At 44.5% G+C, this 15,738-nt stretch overlaps 1 protein-coding gene across 1 annotated transcript in view; it reads right to left on the reverse strand.

The window, feature by feature from the left end:
* Positions 1-15,738, reverse strand: part of CCN6 (cellular communication network factor 6) — an 80,686-nt gene that overhangs the window by 31,395 nt on the left and 33,553 nt on the right. The window contains exons 3-4 of the mRNA XM_073576144.1: positions 6,895-7,137; positions 2,087-2,280 (exon numbers count right to left, since the gene is read on the reverse strand). Coding sequence (XP_073432245.1) covers positions 2,087-2,280; positions 6,895-7,137 — 437 coding nt within the window. The remainder of the gene's footprint in view (positions 1-2,086; positions 2,281-6,894; positions 7,138-15,738) is intronic.

A 15,738-nucleotide genomic window follows, 5' to 3' on the forward strand; every position in this document is an offset into this window, starting at 1 on the left:
TGGGCGGTCGGGAAGCGGTTAAAGAACTTTCGAGATAATTGTCCAATTACTTATGGTCCCTCTAAAAAGGCAGCTACATATTAAAGAGCTGTAATTCCTCAACCCTTACTCTAGTTAGAATGTGAATACCCAAGAAGTAAAGCTGAAAGTCTGCAATTTAAGCCCATATTTATTATAGAACTCTATCTTGAATATGTTTTTTAAAAGGTTAAAATGCCAAAACTTGAGTCACTGCCCAAATATTTCAGGGTATAATTAGATATATGTGTCAAGTATAGATTGCAATATGTATGTGTGTAATATATGTGACATTAGCAATCCAAATGCTAAAGGTGGACTCTGTTAGTATTTCAATCTTCTTGCCAATTCGACTGGTCGTCACATGATCACTCAGATACGATTTGCAGACTTGTGGTCATGTACCTACTAACGTCTCCACCTGCTTCTCTCAAACACCTTTAGGATTCGCCATATCAATTTAAACTTGCAGAAGTACATACAGGAGCATCTCATAAAATTAGAATATCATCAAAAAGTTAATTTATTTAATGAAAACCCAAAAGTCATTATCTCAGTAAATTGGAATAATTTAAAAAAACACCTGCAAAGGCTTCCTAAGCATTTAGAAAGGTCCCTTAGTCTGTTTTCGTAGGCTCCACAATCATGGAGAAGACTGTTGACTTGACAGATGCCCGGAAGGCTGTCATTGACACACTCCACAAGGAGGGTAAGCCACAAAGGGACATTGCTAAAGAAGCTGGCTGTTCACAGAGTGCTGTATCCAAGCATATTAATGGAAAGTTGAGTGGAAGGAAAAAGTGTGGTAGAAAAAGGTGCACAAGCAATCTGTGATAACTACAGCCTTGAAGGATTGTTAAGAAAAGGCCATTAAATTTTTGGGAGATTCAAAAGGAGTGGACTACTGCTGGAGTCATTGCTTCAAGAGCTACCACACACAGGTGTATCCAGCACATGGGCTACAAATGTCGCATTCCTTGTGTCAAGCCACTCATGATCAATAGCCAATGCCAGAAGCATTGCAGAGTATTAGATCAGCAATCTGCCAGTATACAGACACTGTCCCATCCTGTAAAAATACATTTATTTATGTAAAAAAACGGAATGACCCGACCCATAAAACTGTCCAGCTAGTTAACCCCTTTAGTGAACATCATAAAAAAAATAACTAAAAAACGAGGCAAAAAACTATGCTTTATCATCATACTGCCCAAGCAAAAAAGTGTAATTAAACTCGATCAAAAAGACGAATGTAAATAATGCTATGTCTGAAAATGTAATCTTGTCCCGCAAAAACACAAACTGCCATACACAGCTTTGTCAGCAAAAAAATAAAAAAGTTATAGGTCTCAATCTAAAGCGATGCAAAAAAATCTTTTTTCCATAAAATATTTTTTATTGTGTAAACGCGCCAAAACATAAAAAGATATATAAATGTGTAATCGTACTGACCTGAAGAATAAAACTGCCTTATCAATATTACCACACATAGAACGGCATAAAAACGAACAACGGTATAAAAAACCACAACATATTGGGCACTACAACATACTGGTGTCTACGACGTACTGGTCACTACAATGGCAGTTTGCAATTTTCACTCAGCAACATCCACTGCTGCTTGTTTCTGGAAAACACCCATGGAGTCAAAGTCATCACTACATCTGTAGATATATTCCCAAAGGAGTATAATTTCCAAAATGGGGTCACATGGTGTCCATATGATCTCTGCACCCGTAAATTAATTCATTGAGAGGTGTAGTTGTAAAATTGGGTCACTTATGGGGGTTTCTACTATTCTGGCACCTCAGGGACTTTACCAGTGAGACATGGCTCCTTCAAACTAGTCCAACAAAATCTGTGTTCCAAAACGTCAAAGATTTTGGGACTTTAGAAATCCTGATTGTGTCACAGCTGCTGTGAACCCAGTAAAGTAAGTGATATATTGATGGAATCAGGATCTCTTTACCTACATTATGCTGCCTTCCAGATGAGATAGCAAAATCCTGGTGACAGATTCCCTTTAAGTACTGTGTAAAAATAAGTGACAGAAACCACACTGGATTACCTTTACATTACTTAGCAGAGTTGCATTACATGGCCTTAGGAAGCAGAGTCGTCTGTCCTTTCTCATTTCACATTTGCTGTTCTCATTGGTAACCCGTATAGATATTCCCATTCCACACGTCTTAGAACATGGACTCCAACCAGTTGCCTGTACAAGACATTTTCTTTTCCAAACAAGGGGTAGAATCCTTGACACTGAAATACAGTGTGACATGGTTATTACAGACATCAATGCACTGTGATGATGCACAGAATTTCTAGACTTTCCTCTCGGTGCAGTGGTTAATAAGAGGTTATATTACCACATGGTTGCGCTAAAATGCCAAGCAGCATGAATGGTTTCTTTGCGCATGCAAACTCCAGCGCATCGACATACATGATTAGCAGTAATTATACAATTAAAAGCATCTCAAATACCCTCTCATTGTGGAGGACAAGATTAACGTCTCTGTAAAAGTGCTTTTGTAAGTTAACACAACATCTAAAGCAACGATGGGCGGCAAACATGATTCAATGTTTTTGTTCAGAGAGCACAAGTAAACCTATCATGATCACTGCACATAAAAATCTGAAGATCATGAATAGCACTATTCAAAAAAGTTTTCTATCTGTGAGGTCTGAGAGTGGAGATGTTCTGGGCTCCAGGCAGTGTATGCTTACTCAGGCCATCATAGCAAATAAATTGCTGATATTTTTTAAAGTCCATAATTATATCTAGCGTTTTTTTAAAGATTTTGGTCTTTAAACTCTTTTTTGTCAATCATTGATGACTTTTACCTTGCCTTACATTTTACCTGTTTATTACAAAAATGTATCCCCAAGAACTACCGTACATTGCACCAAATTCCTTGGGAGTCAGGACAGCAAAGTAACAAGACCCAATGCACATCCTTGTTAATGATGACGTGTATATTATCCATAATAAAAAAAAGTGAATGAGGCTATAAAGCCCTTATGCACAACTGTTTGTCATCTACTGATTTGGGAAGAATCAATATCCATCTCATGTGAATAGGGGCTTTCCAACTAATGTTGGGGGAGATAAAGATTAGGTTGATTAAACTCAAGCAATGATCATTTTGGCTTACACTACTCTCCCTATAGACAATTTTTGAACAATTGTCCAAGAAAATCCAGAGAGACAGTTATTTTCCGAAAGACAAGTTTGGCCAACAGCTACTGTAAGTAAGGTGGACTCCTTACATAAATAGCAATATGCAAACAGATCTAATACATGTCATATAGCAATATCAATAAAGTGCTAGTCTGAAAACCTTTCATTTAAAAGCAAAATTCAGTAAAAAGACAATGGCTACTCAATATTACAATAAAACGATATAGAACTGATTCAAGAAATGACTTGATGCATTTTGGCCAAATCTATTGTGTACCTGAAAGGGAGACATAGGTGTAAAGCTGTCAGAGCAGGAAGCGGGTTAAAAGCCAGATATATCTGCAATACACAAAGGCATGTTATATTATTGCATATGTAACAGAGTATTTGCCCATGCCAGCAGCATACAAAGCGAAAGCTGTCATATGACAATGCTGACAAAATACTATAGGTGATAAAATATACATAAAGGTAAGAGTGATGGCTGATACGCTACTCAATCTAAAGTTCATTTTAGTAAGATGCACCAAACTTATTCTGAGACAATGGGGCATATTTATCAATGCTGTATAATCCTTATACGGTGCACACTGTGACTAGACGGTCTTTGAATGTGTCAAATTTATCTAGTTTGAAAAATTGAGGACACCTTTACATTTTCTAGTCTAGGTTTACATCACATATTCGTTGACTAGAAAATTTGGAGCACAAAGTCTGACATAAACCATGCCACCTTTAGAGAGGCCACACCTCCATGTTAGACTAAAACACGAAAAAGTACATAAACATATGATAAATATGGTGCAAGCCATGAAAGATAGTTTTTGGGACAAATTGCTCCAGAATTGTGATGCATTTAGCTTGAACTTATCTTCCATGCTGCGATTTGTTTCTTATACAGCTGAGAAAAAAATGCACAGATCTGAACTACTTCATAGAATAACATTATTCATTAGTGTAATCTAATTTTTTTTATCAGATTGCACTGGTCTGACTTATACGCAAGAGTGAGTGAACCCTTAGTGTAAGCATGGTCACATGGGCCAGAAGAGGATTGGAGCTGCGCTGGAAACTGGGGACGTTGGTGATTGGTTAGTATTTTAATACACTATATTACATACTTAATTAGGGATGATTAGGGAACCAAAGTTGCTGAGAAATCATCTTTAGAGAGAATCTGCAGCCTAGTAATTACTGTTCTCTTTATGGCGGCATCCAGTATTAATATCCCACAGTAACCAGCGTCAAATGTAGCACCAAGGACCCACCAGTAACATTGACTCTGGGGGAACAATGTTCAGCTACATGCAAGTGTTCCTGTTAGGCGTCAAATTCCTGCCACTGCACAGCAGGAATCCAGAGCCTTGCACTCGGCGGTCTCCCATTCTCCTTTGGCCGCAGAGGAGCCTGCTCAGCAGACTCATAGTTCCCAGCGCTCTGCTCAGACCAGCACTGTGGGCTTGCTGGCTGCTGCCACTCCTGGTCCACATATAGCAATGCAGGCTGGACAGCAGTGAGTCTCTCCAGGGGCTAAGTCCTCCTTTCGGTCCACTGAGCATGCCCGTGGAGTGATCTCCCATAGGAGACCGAAGGTCACGTGCTCAGGTCCTTCTCCAGCTCATATTGGTCCATCCGAAGGGCCAGGAAGGTCCCAGAAGCACGCGGCTATAAAAGGTTCGCATGGCCTATTGGCCATGCGCTAGTATAGACTGCATTATCAGACTATGAGGAGTGAGTTTTGTATGCATGTATGAATGTCTCTGGTGAATGACTCATTAAGAAACCCCTACCCTTGGTACGTAAGTGTTGTGCAGCCTAGCCTGTTAAGCACCCAGGCTTAGGTGTAGGTAGAACAGAGTCTGAGACAGGCATCAGACTCCACCAGTGACTCGACACGCCTCAGTGCACATGCTCTACATTCCGTAGTCAGTGTCTATAGCGGCGTCCGCAGTTGCGACGCCGCGCACTCAGAAGGTCTAGAGGGACTCTGACCCCGTGTCCTTGGGTCAGAGTTCTGTGACCGATTTCTGTACGCTCCTTGGCCGGGCCCTGTGAGCTAAACAGGCTCCAGCATTTATGTTCAGTGGTAGTGCGGCTCTGTGAGTTAACAGAGTTCGCTGCTGTTCACACTGGGTGACGTTAACCCACATGTGACCTTTCCACACCGCTTTATACTCCCGCCATTACCTAGCAGCAGTGTACCACCTCTGCACGGTGGACCCTGGGCTGCGAACGCACCTACTATTATTTTATAATTTGGTGCGTTCCGTCAGCCCTAACAGTTCTATGACTCTCGTTCACAAATTTACCTATGTTTTTATATAATAATACACTGGATAATTTGTTATGTGAATGATGAGATGTCACCTTTGTCTGTACATAGAGAATCAAGTGTATTGTGTCAACTATTGCTTGTATAGGGGGTGGGAGACCCACTTTTGTACAAGGACCCACAGGGGAAGTCACGTATTTGCCTGTCAGCCAGTGTGTAGCTCATGTAGAAATTTGCTGTATTTTGCCTAAATGCACATCATTACTAGAGATAAGCGACTTTGCCTTTTTTAGGGTCGAGTCGGGTTTCATGAAACCCGACTTTCTCAAAAGTCGAGTCGAACGAAATCGGCCGACTATAGGGAAAAGTCTGAGGTCCGACTGAAACACGAAATCTCTCTCTCTTTCTCTCTCTCTCTCGTTGCTCACAGTGTACGTCTTGCTCATTGGCTGAAAAAAAAGTCATGTGCAAGCACTCTGTGAAATCCGACTTTGGCGCTTGGGTCGACGACCGCATGGCCGACCTTACGCTTTGGCGAAAGTCGGCGACTTTTGAATCTGACCAACCTGTTTCGCTCAACTCTACTAGTTACAACACTCTGTGATTACTCGAAATTGGCATATTCATGGGATGAGAACTTTCTTTGCCCACTCACTGATGCTTGACTGCTTTCTTTCTTTTGCTGTGAATAGGGATAACTTATCTAATTACACACAATGGTTAATTCATTATTCCTATTATTTTCCTAGATTGGCAAATAGCCAATCTCAAAACTCGTAATACATTTTGCCAATGCATTTTTGTGCCCAGCGGATGTTAAACTAGACAGGTACATAAATACTGGAGATTAGTGAATCGAATGAATGTAAATCAAATTTGTATTAAATTTGTGGAAAATCACCTGGCAAATTTGAACAATTTGTGATTCGATTCACGCAAATTGCCAAAAATGCCCACCACTATTCTAACACAATATAGAAGATTACATCAGCAAAAAAAGGCTTCACATGACCTAGGGTGAGAAAGAGAGGGCATCACAATACTTCCTTTCAACTACCACATCACATTTTATAGCACAGCCTACTGTAGCCAGTATAAAAGCCAAGGCAAGGAATGCAACAAAGCAACCATTTTAGGGTGAATCTGATTAGTGAGAGGATGTCACAGCTCACAGTTTACCAATTGAAACAAAGAGAAAAAGCCTATAAACTGTGAATAACCTTTGTGATAGTGTTTGAAAAGGATTCAGTACATCCAAGGAAACCTCAGAGTTGTTATATACATCTTTCAAGTGATTGGAGTACCTGCAATTTGGAAAAATGTGCCAAAGCTGACAAATTTGAATTCCAAAAGATTGCAGCTAGATAGATAATAAAAATTGACAGATAATATAGAGAGATAGCATAAATTAGATTATTCGTACCTGGTATGAATGTGTAGTCTGTCGTATCTGGGTTCTTTTCCAATGCACAGTTTGTTAGTTCAGTCTTTTTTTTCATGAGTTGTGTGGCATCTGTACAGCGGCTATCGGACTGCTTGGAATTAGGTATAGGGGTGCATCCGATGGTGTCACTTATACAAAGACATGCGTAAAAAGGACTGGGCTGGAAGGACTGGCCATTTTGATAAAGCACCCCATTGAGTTCACATCCAACAGCAAATATATCTAAAGTTTAAGAAAAATCTATGAATAATAACTGGTATTTAGTAGCAACCTACAATAACATACACTGGTGACTTCAATTAAAAGTGCACCTTTATCTAAAGAAGCTATCTATCTAACGCTACCCTATTAAAGTGTTTCAGGTGACATAAAGACTTGTATGTACACAATTGAGAAAGATTTCCTTCACACAAGGTTGTGTAATGAATTCAGAAATGAGCTGAAGATGGCAAGCCATTTGGCAGTTCTACATCTGGACAATGCTGAGAGGCAGCTATGGAAAGTTGTAACCAATAAGTAAACTCATGATTTTACAAAAATGGATTGAAAAATGACATACGGTAAATGGCATTTGATCAACCATGATGAAAATCAGTTAAATCTCAGGTGTTAGTACCATACAATAGATCTCCACCAGTCATGTTCATAAATCTCTTTTTGTGAAAGATATAAAATATACCCCTCAACCCATTCATGACCGTAGGTATTTTTTGTTTTTGCATTTTCATTCATGACCAGAAATATTTTTAGTTTTGCATTTTCGTTTTTTGTTCCCCTTCTTCTCAGAGCCATATCTTTTTTATTTTTTTAGTCAATATGGCCGTGTGATGGCTTGTTTTTTGCAGGACGAGTTATACTTTTGAACAACGCCATTGGTTTTACTTTGTCATGTACTAGAAAACGGGAAAAAAATTCCAAGTGTGGTGAAACTGCAAAAAAAGTGCAATCCCACACTTGTTTTTTGCTTGGCTTTTTTTTTACTAGGTTCACTAAACGCTAAAACTGACCTGCCATTATGATTTTCCAGGTCATTACAAGTTCATAGACACCAAACATGTCTAGGTTCTTTTTAATCTAAGTGCTGAAAAAAATTCCAAAGTTTGTTTTAAAAAAGCACCATATTCCGATACCCATAACGTCTCCATTTTTCATGATCTTGAGTTGTGTGAGTGCTTATTTTTTGAGCACCAAGCTGACGTTTTTATTATTACCATTTTGGTGCAGATGTGATCTTGGTGCCCGTTATTGCATTTTAATTCAATGTTGTAGCGACCAAAAAAATATAATTCTGGCGTCTTGACTTTTTTTCTCATTACGCCGTTTAGCAATTGGGTTAATTATTTTCTTATATTGATAGATCGGGCGATTCTGAATGCGGCAATACCAAATGCAGTATGTGTATGTTTTGATTTTTTTTATTGTTTTATTTTGAATGTGGTGAAAGAGGGGTGATTTGAAATTTTATATTTGTGAAAATATTGGTAATTACTAAAAAATGTTGAAAATTATTCAGTTTCAAATGTTTGATTGTTATGTCACACAAAATAGTTAAACATTTCCCACATGTTTATTTTATATTGGCACAATTTCTGAACTATATATTTTTTTTGTTCGGAAGTTAGAAGGGTTAAAAGTTAATCAAAATTTCTCATTTTTCCAACAAAATTTACAAATTTACATTTTTTTAGGGATCATATCACATTTGAAGTGACTTTGGGGGATCTATATGAAAGAAAATATCCAAAAGTGACACCATTCTAAAAACTGCACCTCTCAAAACCACATTCAAGAAGTTTAAAACCTTCACAGGAACTGAAGCAATATGGAAGGAAAAAATAAGCATTTAACTTTTTTTACAGAAATTTTACTTTAACCCCAAATTTTTTGTTTTCCCAAGGGCAAAAGGAGAAAATGGAAATCAAAGTTCGGTTCCCCCCTTCCTGAGTATACCCCATATGTGGGGGTATAAATACTGTTTGAACGCATGGCAGGGCTCGTAAAGGAAAGACCACCATTTGACTTTTTAAATGCAAAAATGCCTGAAATCAAGTGCGGATGCCATGTTGCGTTAGGAGAACCCCTGATTTGCCTAAAAAGTGGAAACCCCCTAAAAGTTACCTCATTTTGGAAACTAGACTCCTCATGGAATATATCTAGATGTGTGGTGAGCACCTCGAACAGCCAGGTGCTTCACAGAAGTTTATAACGTAGAGCTGTGAAAATAAAAAATCAAATTTTTTTCCCCAAAAATGTACTTTTAGCACAATTTTTTTTATTTTCATAAGGATAAAAGGAGAAAATTGACCCTAAAATTTGTTGTTTAATTTCTCTTAAGAACGCTGATAGCACATATGTGGGGGAAAACTGCTGTTTTGGTGCATGGCAGGGCTCGGAAGGGATAGAGCACCATTTGACTTTTTGAACGCAGAAATGGCTGGAATTGACAGCTGACGCCATGTTACATTTGGAGAGCCCCTGATGTGCCTAAACAGGGTAACCCTACCCACAAGTGACCCCATTTGCTAAACTATACTGTGACGACTCCTGGAGTGGACCCTCTGGGTCGTGACACCAACCCTCCCAGGGCGAGCTGACCTAGTGAAGACCACCCCCTATACAGGGAGTGTCAGGGGGGTGAGGCACCACGACTGCTGGCACCAGGCGGCCGGCTCACAGGAGACATGAGTGGGTGAGTGTGTCTGCAGGAACGTGTAAAGCGTGGACACGGGAACACGTGGTATACAGAGACTTCGTTCGTCCCGGTGTGAGTGAAGCAGGCGTGCCAGGAGGTGTAACAGAGTACAGGAGCAGGGTGTGTGCCAGAGAGCACAGCTGAGCATAAGACAGAGCGCAGGATTGGTACGTGTGCCAGGAGGCACAACAGAGTAAGAGACTGAGTACAGGGTAAGAGCGTGTGCCAGGAGGCACAACCGAGTACGAGACAGAGCACAGGGTCAGAGTGTGTGCCAAGAGGCACAACCAAGTACAAAGTAGAGTGCAGATTCAGAGCGTGTGCCAAGAGGCACAACAGAGTGCAAGGCAGGGGACCTGAATACAGCGCACAGCCAGGCAGGGACACGGCAGACCAAGCCAGGAAGCACAACAATAATCAGGCACCTCCCCTTGGGGGAGGTCGTCTGATATAGCACATGACTACTACTGGTTCCGGGTCAGGACCTAGCCAGAAGGCACATGACCACTACAGGTTCCGGGTCAGGTCCTCCATTACCATAGAGAGGACCGAGCCCTATACAGCACTGACAGGAGTGCGCAAGCACAAACGTGACATGTAGGGGGAGACCCGGGGACGAGAGCTGCGCGTGCGCACCCGACGGGACCCCCGGAGTGACCGCGGCTCCGGAAGAGATGACGTCGGGACCGAGGTCCCTCCCCCAGGTGAGCACAGCGTGACAGTACCCTCCCTTTACGCCCCCTCTTTCTAAAACTGGAGAGGAACTTAGACAAAATCTGGGGTGCATGGATATTCTCCCTGGGTTCCCATAACCTCTCCTCGGGCCAAAACCCTTCCAATCGACCAAGAACATGGTTCCCCCTTACCTTCTTCATGGCCAAAATGTCATTCACCTCAAACTCATCCCCCAAGCCAACAGGCTGGGGTGTGTGGCCTGGAGAAGGATGAAATCGGTTAAGAACCACAGGTTTTAGGAGAGATACATGAAAGGAATTGGGGATACGGAGTGAAGGAGGCAGCTTCAATTTGTAAGCAACATCATTAATCCGCCTGAGGACCTCAAAAGGACCAATGTAATGGGGACCCAGTTTGTAAGATGGTACCTTAAGGCGGACGTATTTGGTGGAGAGCCACACCTTGTCACCAGGGAGAAATGGAGGAACGTCCAGGCGCCTCTTGTCAGCGTGTAATTTCATTCTGTCCCGTGCTTTCTCGAGAGCGGTTTTGGTCTCCTGCCATACCCTGGAGAACTCCACAGACAGAGAATCGGCAGCAGGTACCCCCGAGACAGGAAGTACCGGTAGAGGCACATTGGGATGCTGTCCAAAGACGATGAAGAAAGGAGACTTGGTAGACGATTCACTGGAGTGATTATTGTAGGCGAACTCAGCCCAAGGAAGTAGACCGACCCAGTCATTCTGATGAGCATTAGAAAAATGCCGGAGGTAGGATGTAAGGATCTGGTTGGTACGTTCCACCTGCCCATTGGTTTGGGGGTGATAGGCGGAAGAGAAATCCAATGACACTTTCATGAGTCCGCATAGAGCTCTCCAGAATCGGGAGGTGAATTGGACCCCTCTGTCTGACACGATGTGCTGGGGAAGCCGTGAATCCTGAAGATATGGGAAATGAAGATCTTCGCCAAGTCAGGAGCAGAGGGTAGTCCGGGAAGAGGAATGAAGTGGGCCATCTTTGAAAATCGGTCTACAACCACCAAGACCACAGTACAACCGGAAGAACAAGGCAGATCAGTAATGAAATCCATGGCTATGTGCTGCCATGGAGCCGACGGAACGGGAAGCGGGAACAGAAGACCGGAGGGTGGTTGTCTGGGTATCTTGTTCTGGGCACAGGACGGGCAAGATGCTACAAAGTCTTTAACATCCTGGGAGAGTGAAGCCACCAATAATGGCGAGAAATTAAGTCCAAAGTATTTTTGACACCAACGTGGCCGGCAATCTTGGAAGAATGTCCCCAATTTAGCACTCGTTTTCGGTTATTCTCAGCCACAAAGGTTCTTCCCGGAGGTAACGTGGTTAACTTGACAGGAGCCACAGTAATTACTTTGGATATATCAATGATATGAGAGGGTTCTTCCTCTGCATCAGACGACAGGAATGATCTTGACAACGCATCCGCTCTAACGTTCTTATCGCCGGGCCGAAAATGTAGCTCAAAGTCAAAGCGGGCGAAGAATAGGGACCACCTGGCTTGCCGAGGATTGAGCCTCTGTGCGGACTGGATGTATGCCAGGTTCTTATGGTCCGTGAAGATCTTGAATGGATGTATGGCACCTTCCAGTAAGAACCTCCACTCCTCCAAGGCCAACTTAATGGCCAATAGCTCTTTGTCGCCAATGGAGTAGTTCTGTTCAGTGGAGGAAAATACTTTAGAAAAGAAGCCACAGGTGACAAAACGTCCAGAAGACGATTTCTGCAGAAGGACTGCGCCAGCCCCAGTAGAGGATGCATCCACCTCGAGAGTGAAAGGTCTACTAACCTCAGGTCGGTGAAGCGCCGGAGCAGCGGCGAGGGCTTGTTTCAACGACTGGAAGGCCTCTTCAGCCTCAGAGGGCCAAGCCTTTGGGTTAGCTCCCTTGCAGATAAGGGACGAGATGGGGCGAACCAACGAGGAAAAATGAGGAACGAACTGTCGGTAGTAGTTCGCAAAACCAAGGAAGCGTTGGATTGCCTTCACCCCATGGGGTTGTGGCCAATCGAGGACGGCGGACACCTTTGCCGGATCCATGCGTAGACCTGATTCTGAGATAATGTACCCCAAGAATGGCAGGGACGTTAGCTCGAAGGCACATTTCTCGAGCTTGGCATAAAGGCGGTTCTCCCTCAAGCGCTGGAGGACTTGACGCACGTTCATTCTGTGGGCGGAGAGGTCTGGAGAAAAAACGAGGATGTCATCCAGATAGACTACCACGCAGGAGTACAGCATATCCCGGAAGACGTCATTTACGAACTCCTGGAACACCGCTGGGGCATTGCAGAGGCCGAAGGGCATGACCAAGTACTCATAGTGACCGTCTCTGGTGTTAAAGGCGGTCTTCCACTCATCCCCGGAACGAATGCGGATCAAGTTGTAGGCCCCACGAAGATCCAGTTTGGTGAAAATTCGAGCTCCTCTAAGTCGGTCAAAGAGCTCCGGGATCAATGGCAATGGGTACTTGTTCTTGACCGTGATATCGTTCAGGCCTCGGTAGTCTATGCAAGGACGGAGGGAGCCGTCCTTCTTTTTTACAAAGAAAAATCCCGCTCCCGCGGGCGAGGAGGACTTACGGTTAAAACCTCTTGCAAGGTTCTCCTGGATATAGTCAGACATAGCTTGGGTCTCAGCAGGGGATAGCGGGTATATCCTACCCCTGGGTGGCGTAGAACCAGGAATGAGGTCAATCGGACAGTCATATGGCCGATGGAGGGGCAGAGTCTCGGCCTCCTTCTTGTCGAAGACATCTGCAAAGGACCAGTAAGCCGACGGCAGACCTGTAGGTGCCGGGGATGGACCGGCAGAGTTCATCGGACGGGCAGCAGGCACTTCTCCTGACAGAATGGTCCCCACCGGAGTATCTCGCCCGACCGCCAGTCCAGGCTTGGCTCATGAGTCCGTAGCCAAGGAAGGCCTAGAAGAAGTGTGTAAGACATGGTAGACAAGACGAGGAAGGAGATCTTCTCCAGGTGCAGGGCTCCGATCTGCAGCTCGATCTCTTCGGTGGCCTGGGTAACGGTTTCCTGCATGGACGTACCATTGACCGAAACAATCGACCGAGGAGTCTCCAGGGATCTGACAGGAATCCGGTATTTTTAAACCGCCTCGAGTGTGATAAAATTCCCCTCCGCGCCAGAATCCAGAAAAGCCTCCTCAGAATAACGCTTGGCACCGAGATTCAATAATACAGACACGAGCAGGGGAGGAGAGGAATCACATACACCTAGGGAGGCCTCTCCTATCAACCCTAGGCGGAGAAGTTTCCCGGCTTCTTGAAGTAGGAACGGAGGAGGTGAGAGGAGCTCCTCTCTCTGGCTAATTCACGGGCACGTTCCTGAAATCGCAGGTCAATGCGTGTCGCCAGAGAGATCAGATCCTCTAAAGAGGTGGGGGTATCCCGACCTGCCAGTACGTCTTTGATCCGACCGGACAGGCCACGCCAAAAGATCCCTACGAGAGCCTCGTTGTTCCAACCGAGTTCGGAGGCCAAGGTACGAAAACGGATGGCATACTGTCCCACCGGTAGCGTACCCTGATGGAGGTTAAAGAGGGACTCGGTGATAGAGGCCAGCCGACCCGGCTCGTCGAACACCTTGCGGAAAGTGTCCAAAAAGGTGGAAAGCTGAGAGACGAGTGGGTCATTGCGCTCCCAGAGGGGGTTCACCCATGCTAACACCTCCCCCTCTAAGTGTGAAACAAGAAACAATAAAGGCAATTTGGGCGCGCTCAGTGGGATAGTGCTGCGGCAAAAGCTCAAAATGTAACCGGCATTGGTTCAGAAATCCTCGACAAAACTTAGAGTCCCCGCTATATCGGGGTGGCTTGCCGAGGCGCGGCATCAGGTGCGGGGCCGAGGACTGGGCAGAAACGGATTGTATGGCCGACAAACAGGACTCCATGGATTTCAAAAAGGCCATAATCCTGGTCTGACTCTCCCGTAGGAACACCAGTTCCTTTTGGATGGAGGTGGTGGTACCAGCGGGGTCCATGGCCTGATTATACTGTGACGACTCCTGGAGTGGACCCTCTGGGTCGTGACACCAACCCTCCCAGGGCGAGCTGACCTAGTGAAGACCACCCCCTATACAGGGAGTGTCAGGGGCAAGCCCCAGGGGGTGAGGCACCACGACTGCTGGCACCAGGCGGCCGGCTCACAGGAGACACGAGTGGGTGAGTGTGTCTGCAGGAACGTGTAAAGCGTGGACACGGGAACACGTGGTATACAGAGACTTCGTTCGTCCCGGTGTGAGTGAAGCAGGCGTGCCAGGAGGTGTAACAGAGTACAGGAGCAGGGTGTGTGCCAGAGAGCACAGCTGAGCATAAGACAGAGCGCAGGATTGGTACGTGTGCCAGGAGGCACAACAGAGTAAGAGACTGAGTACAGGGTAAGAGCGTGTGCCAGGAGGCACAACCGAGTACGAGACAGAGCACAGGGTCAGACTGTGTGCCAAGAGGCACAACCAAGTACAAAGTAGAGTGCAGATTCAGAGTGTGTGTCAAGAGGCACAACAGAGTGCAAGGCAGGGGACCTGAATACAGCACACAGCCAGGCAGGGACACGGCAGACCAAGCCAGGAAGCACAACAATAATCAGACACCTCCCCTAGGGGGAGGTCGTCTGATATAGCACATGACTACTACTGGTTCCGGGTCAGGACCTAGCCAGAAGGCACATGACCACTACAGGTTCCAGGTCAGGTCCTCCATTACCATAGAGAGGACCGAGCCCTATACAGCACTGACAGGAGTGCGCAAGCGCAAACGTGACATGTAGGGGGAGACCCGGGGACGAGAGCTGCGCGTGCGCACCCGACGGGACCCCCGGAGTGACCGCGGCTCCGGAAGAGATGACGTCGGGACCGAGGTCCCGCCCCCAGGTGAGCACAGCGTGACATATACCCCTCATGGAATGTGTCTACATGTGTGATGAGCAGCTAAAAACCCCAGGTGCTTCACTGAAGTTTAGAACATAGAGCCATGAAAGTAAAAAAAAAATCACATTGTTCTCACAAAAATGTACTTTTAGCTCCTTTTTTAATTTCACAAGGATAACAGGAGGAAAATGGACCATAAAATGTGTTGTGCAATTTCTGCTGAGTACGCCGATACCCCATATGTGTGGGAAAAGTGCTACTCCCTGTACTCTCTCCTCTGAACAGGTCACAGAATATGTCTAGAAAATTCTGCTATAAAAGATAATGAGTAATCTCTAAAGTACTGTCATCTATGGTGTTTGTAGCTCCGGTAAAGGGTATCTTTAGATACTATTACAGACACCCTAATTCTAGCACTGTGTAACCCATGTGTTTTCTTACAGAAGTTTTTATACCATAATATTACTGTATGTCATGTTCATAATTTTTCATGTGTTGCAGCTCACCACATGCCACTGCTTAATGAGAGCATTTACCTTATGC

The sequence above is a fragment of the Dendrobates tinctorius genome, unplaced genomic scaffold, assembly GCF_039654945.1.
Source record: "Dendrobates tinctorius isolate UK_male_01 unplaced genomic scaffold, ASM3965494v1 ptg000046l, whole genome shotgun sequence".
Lineage (NCBI taxonomy): Eukaryota > Metazoa > Chordata > Amphibia > Anura > Dendrobatidae > Dendrobates > Dendrobates tinctorius.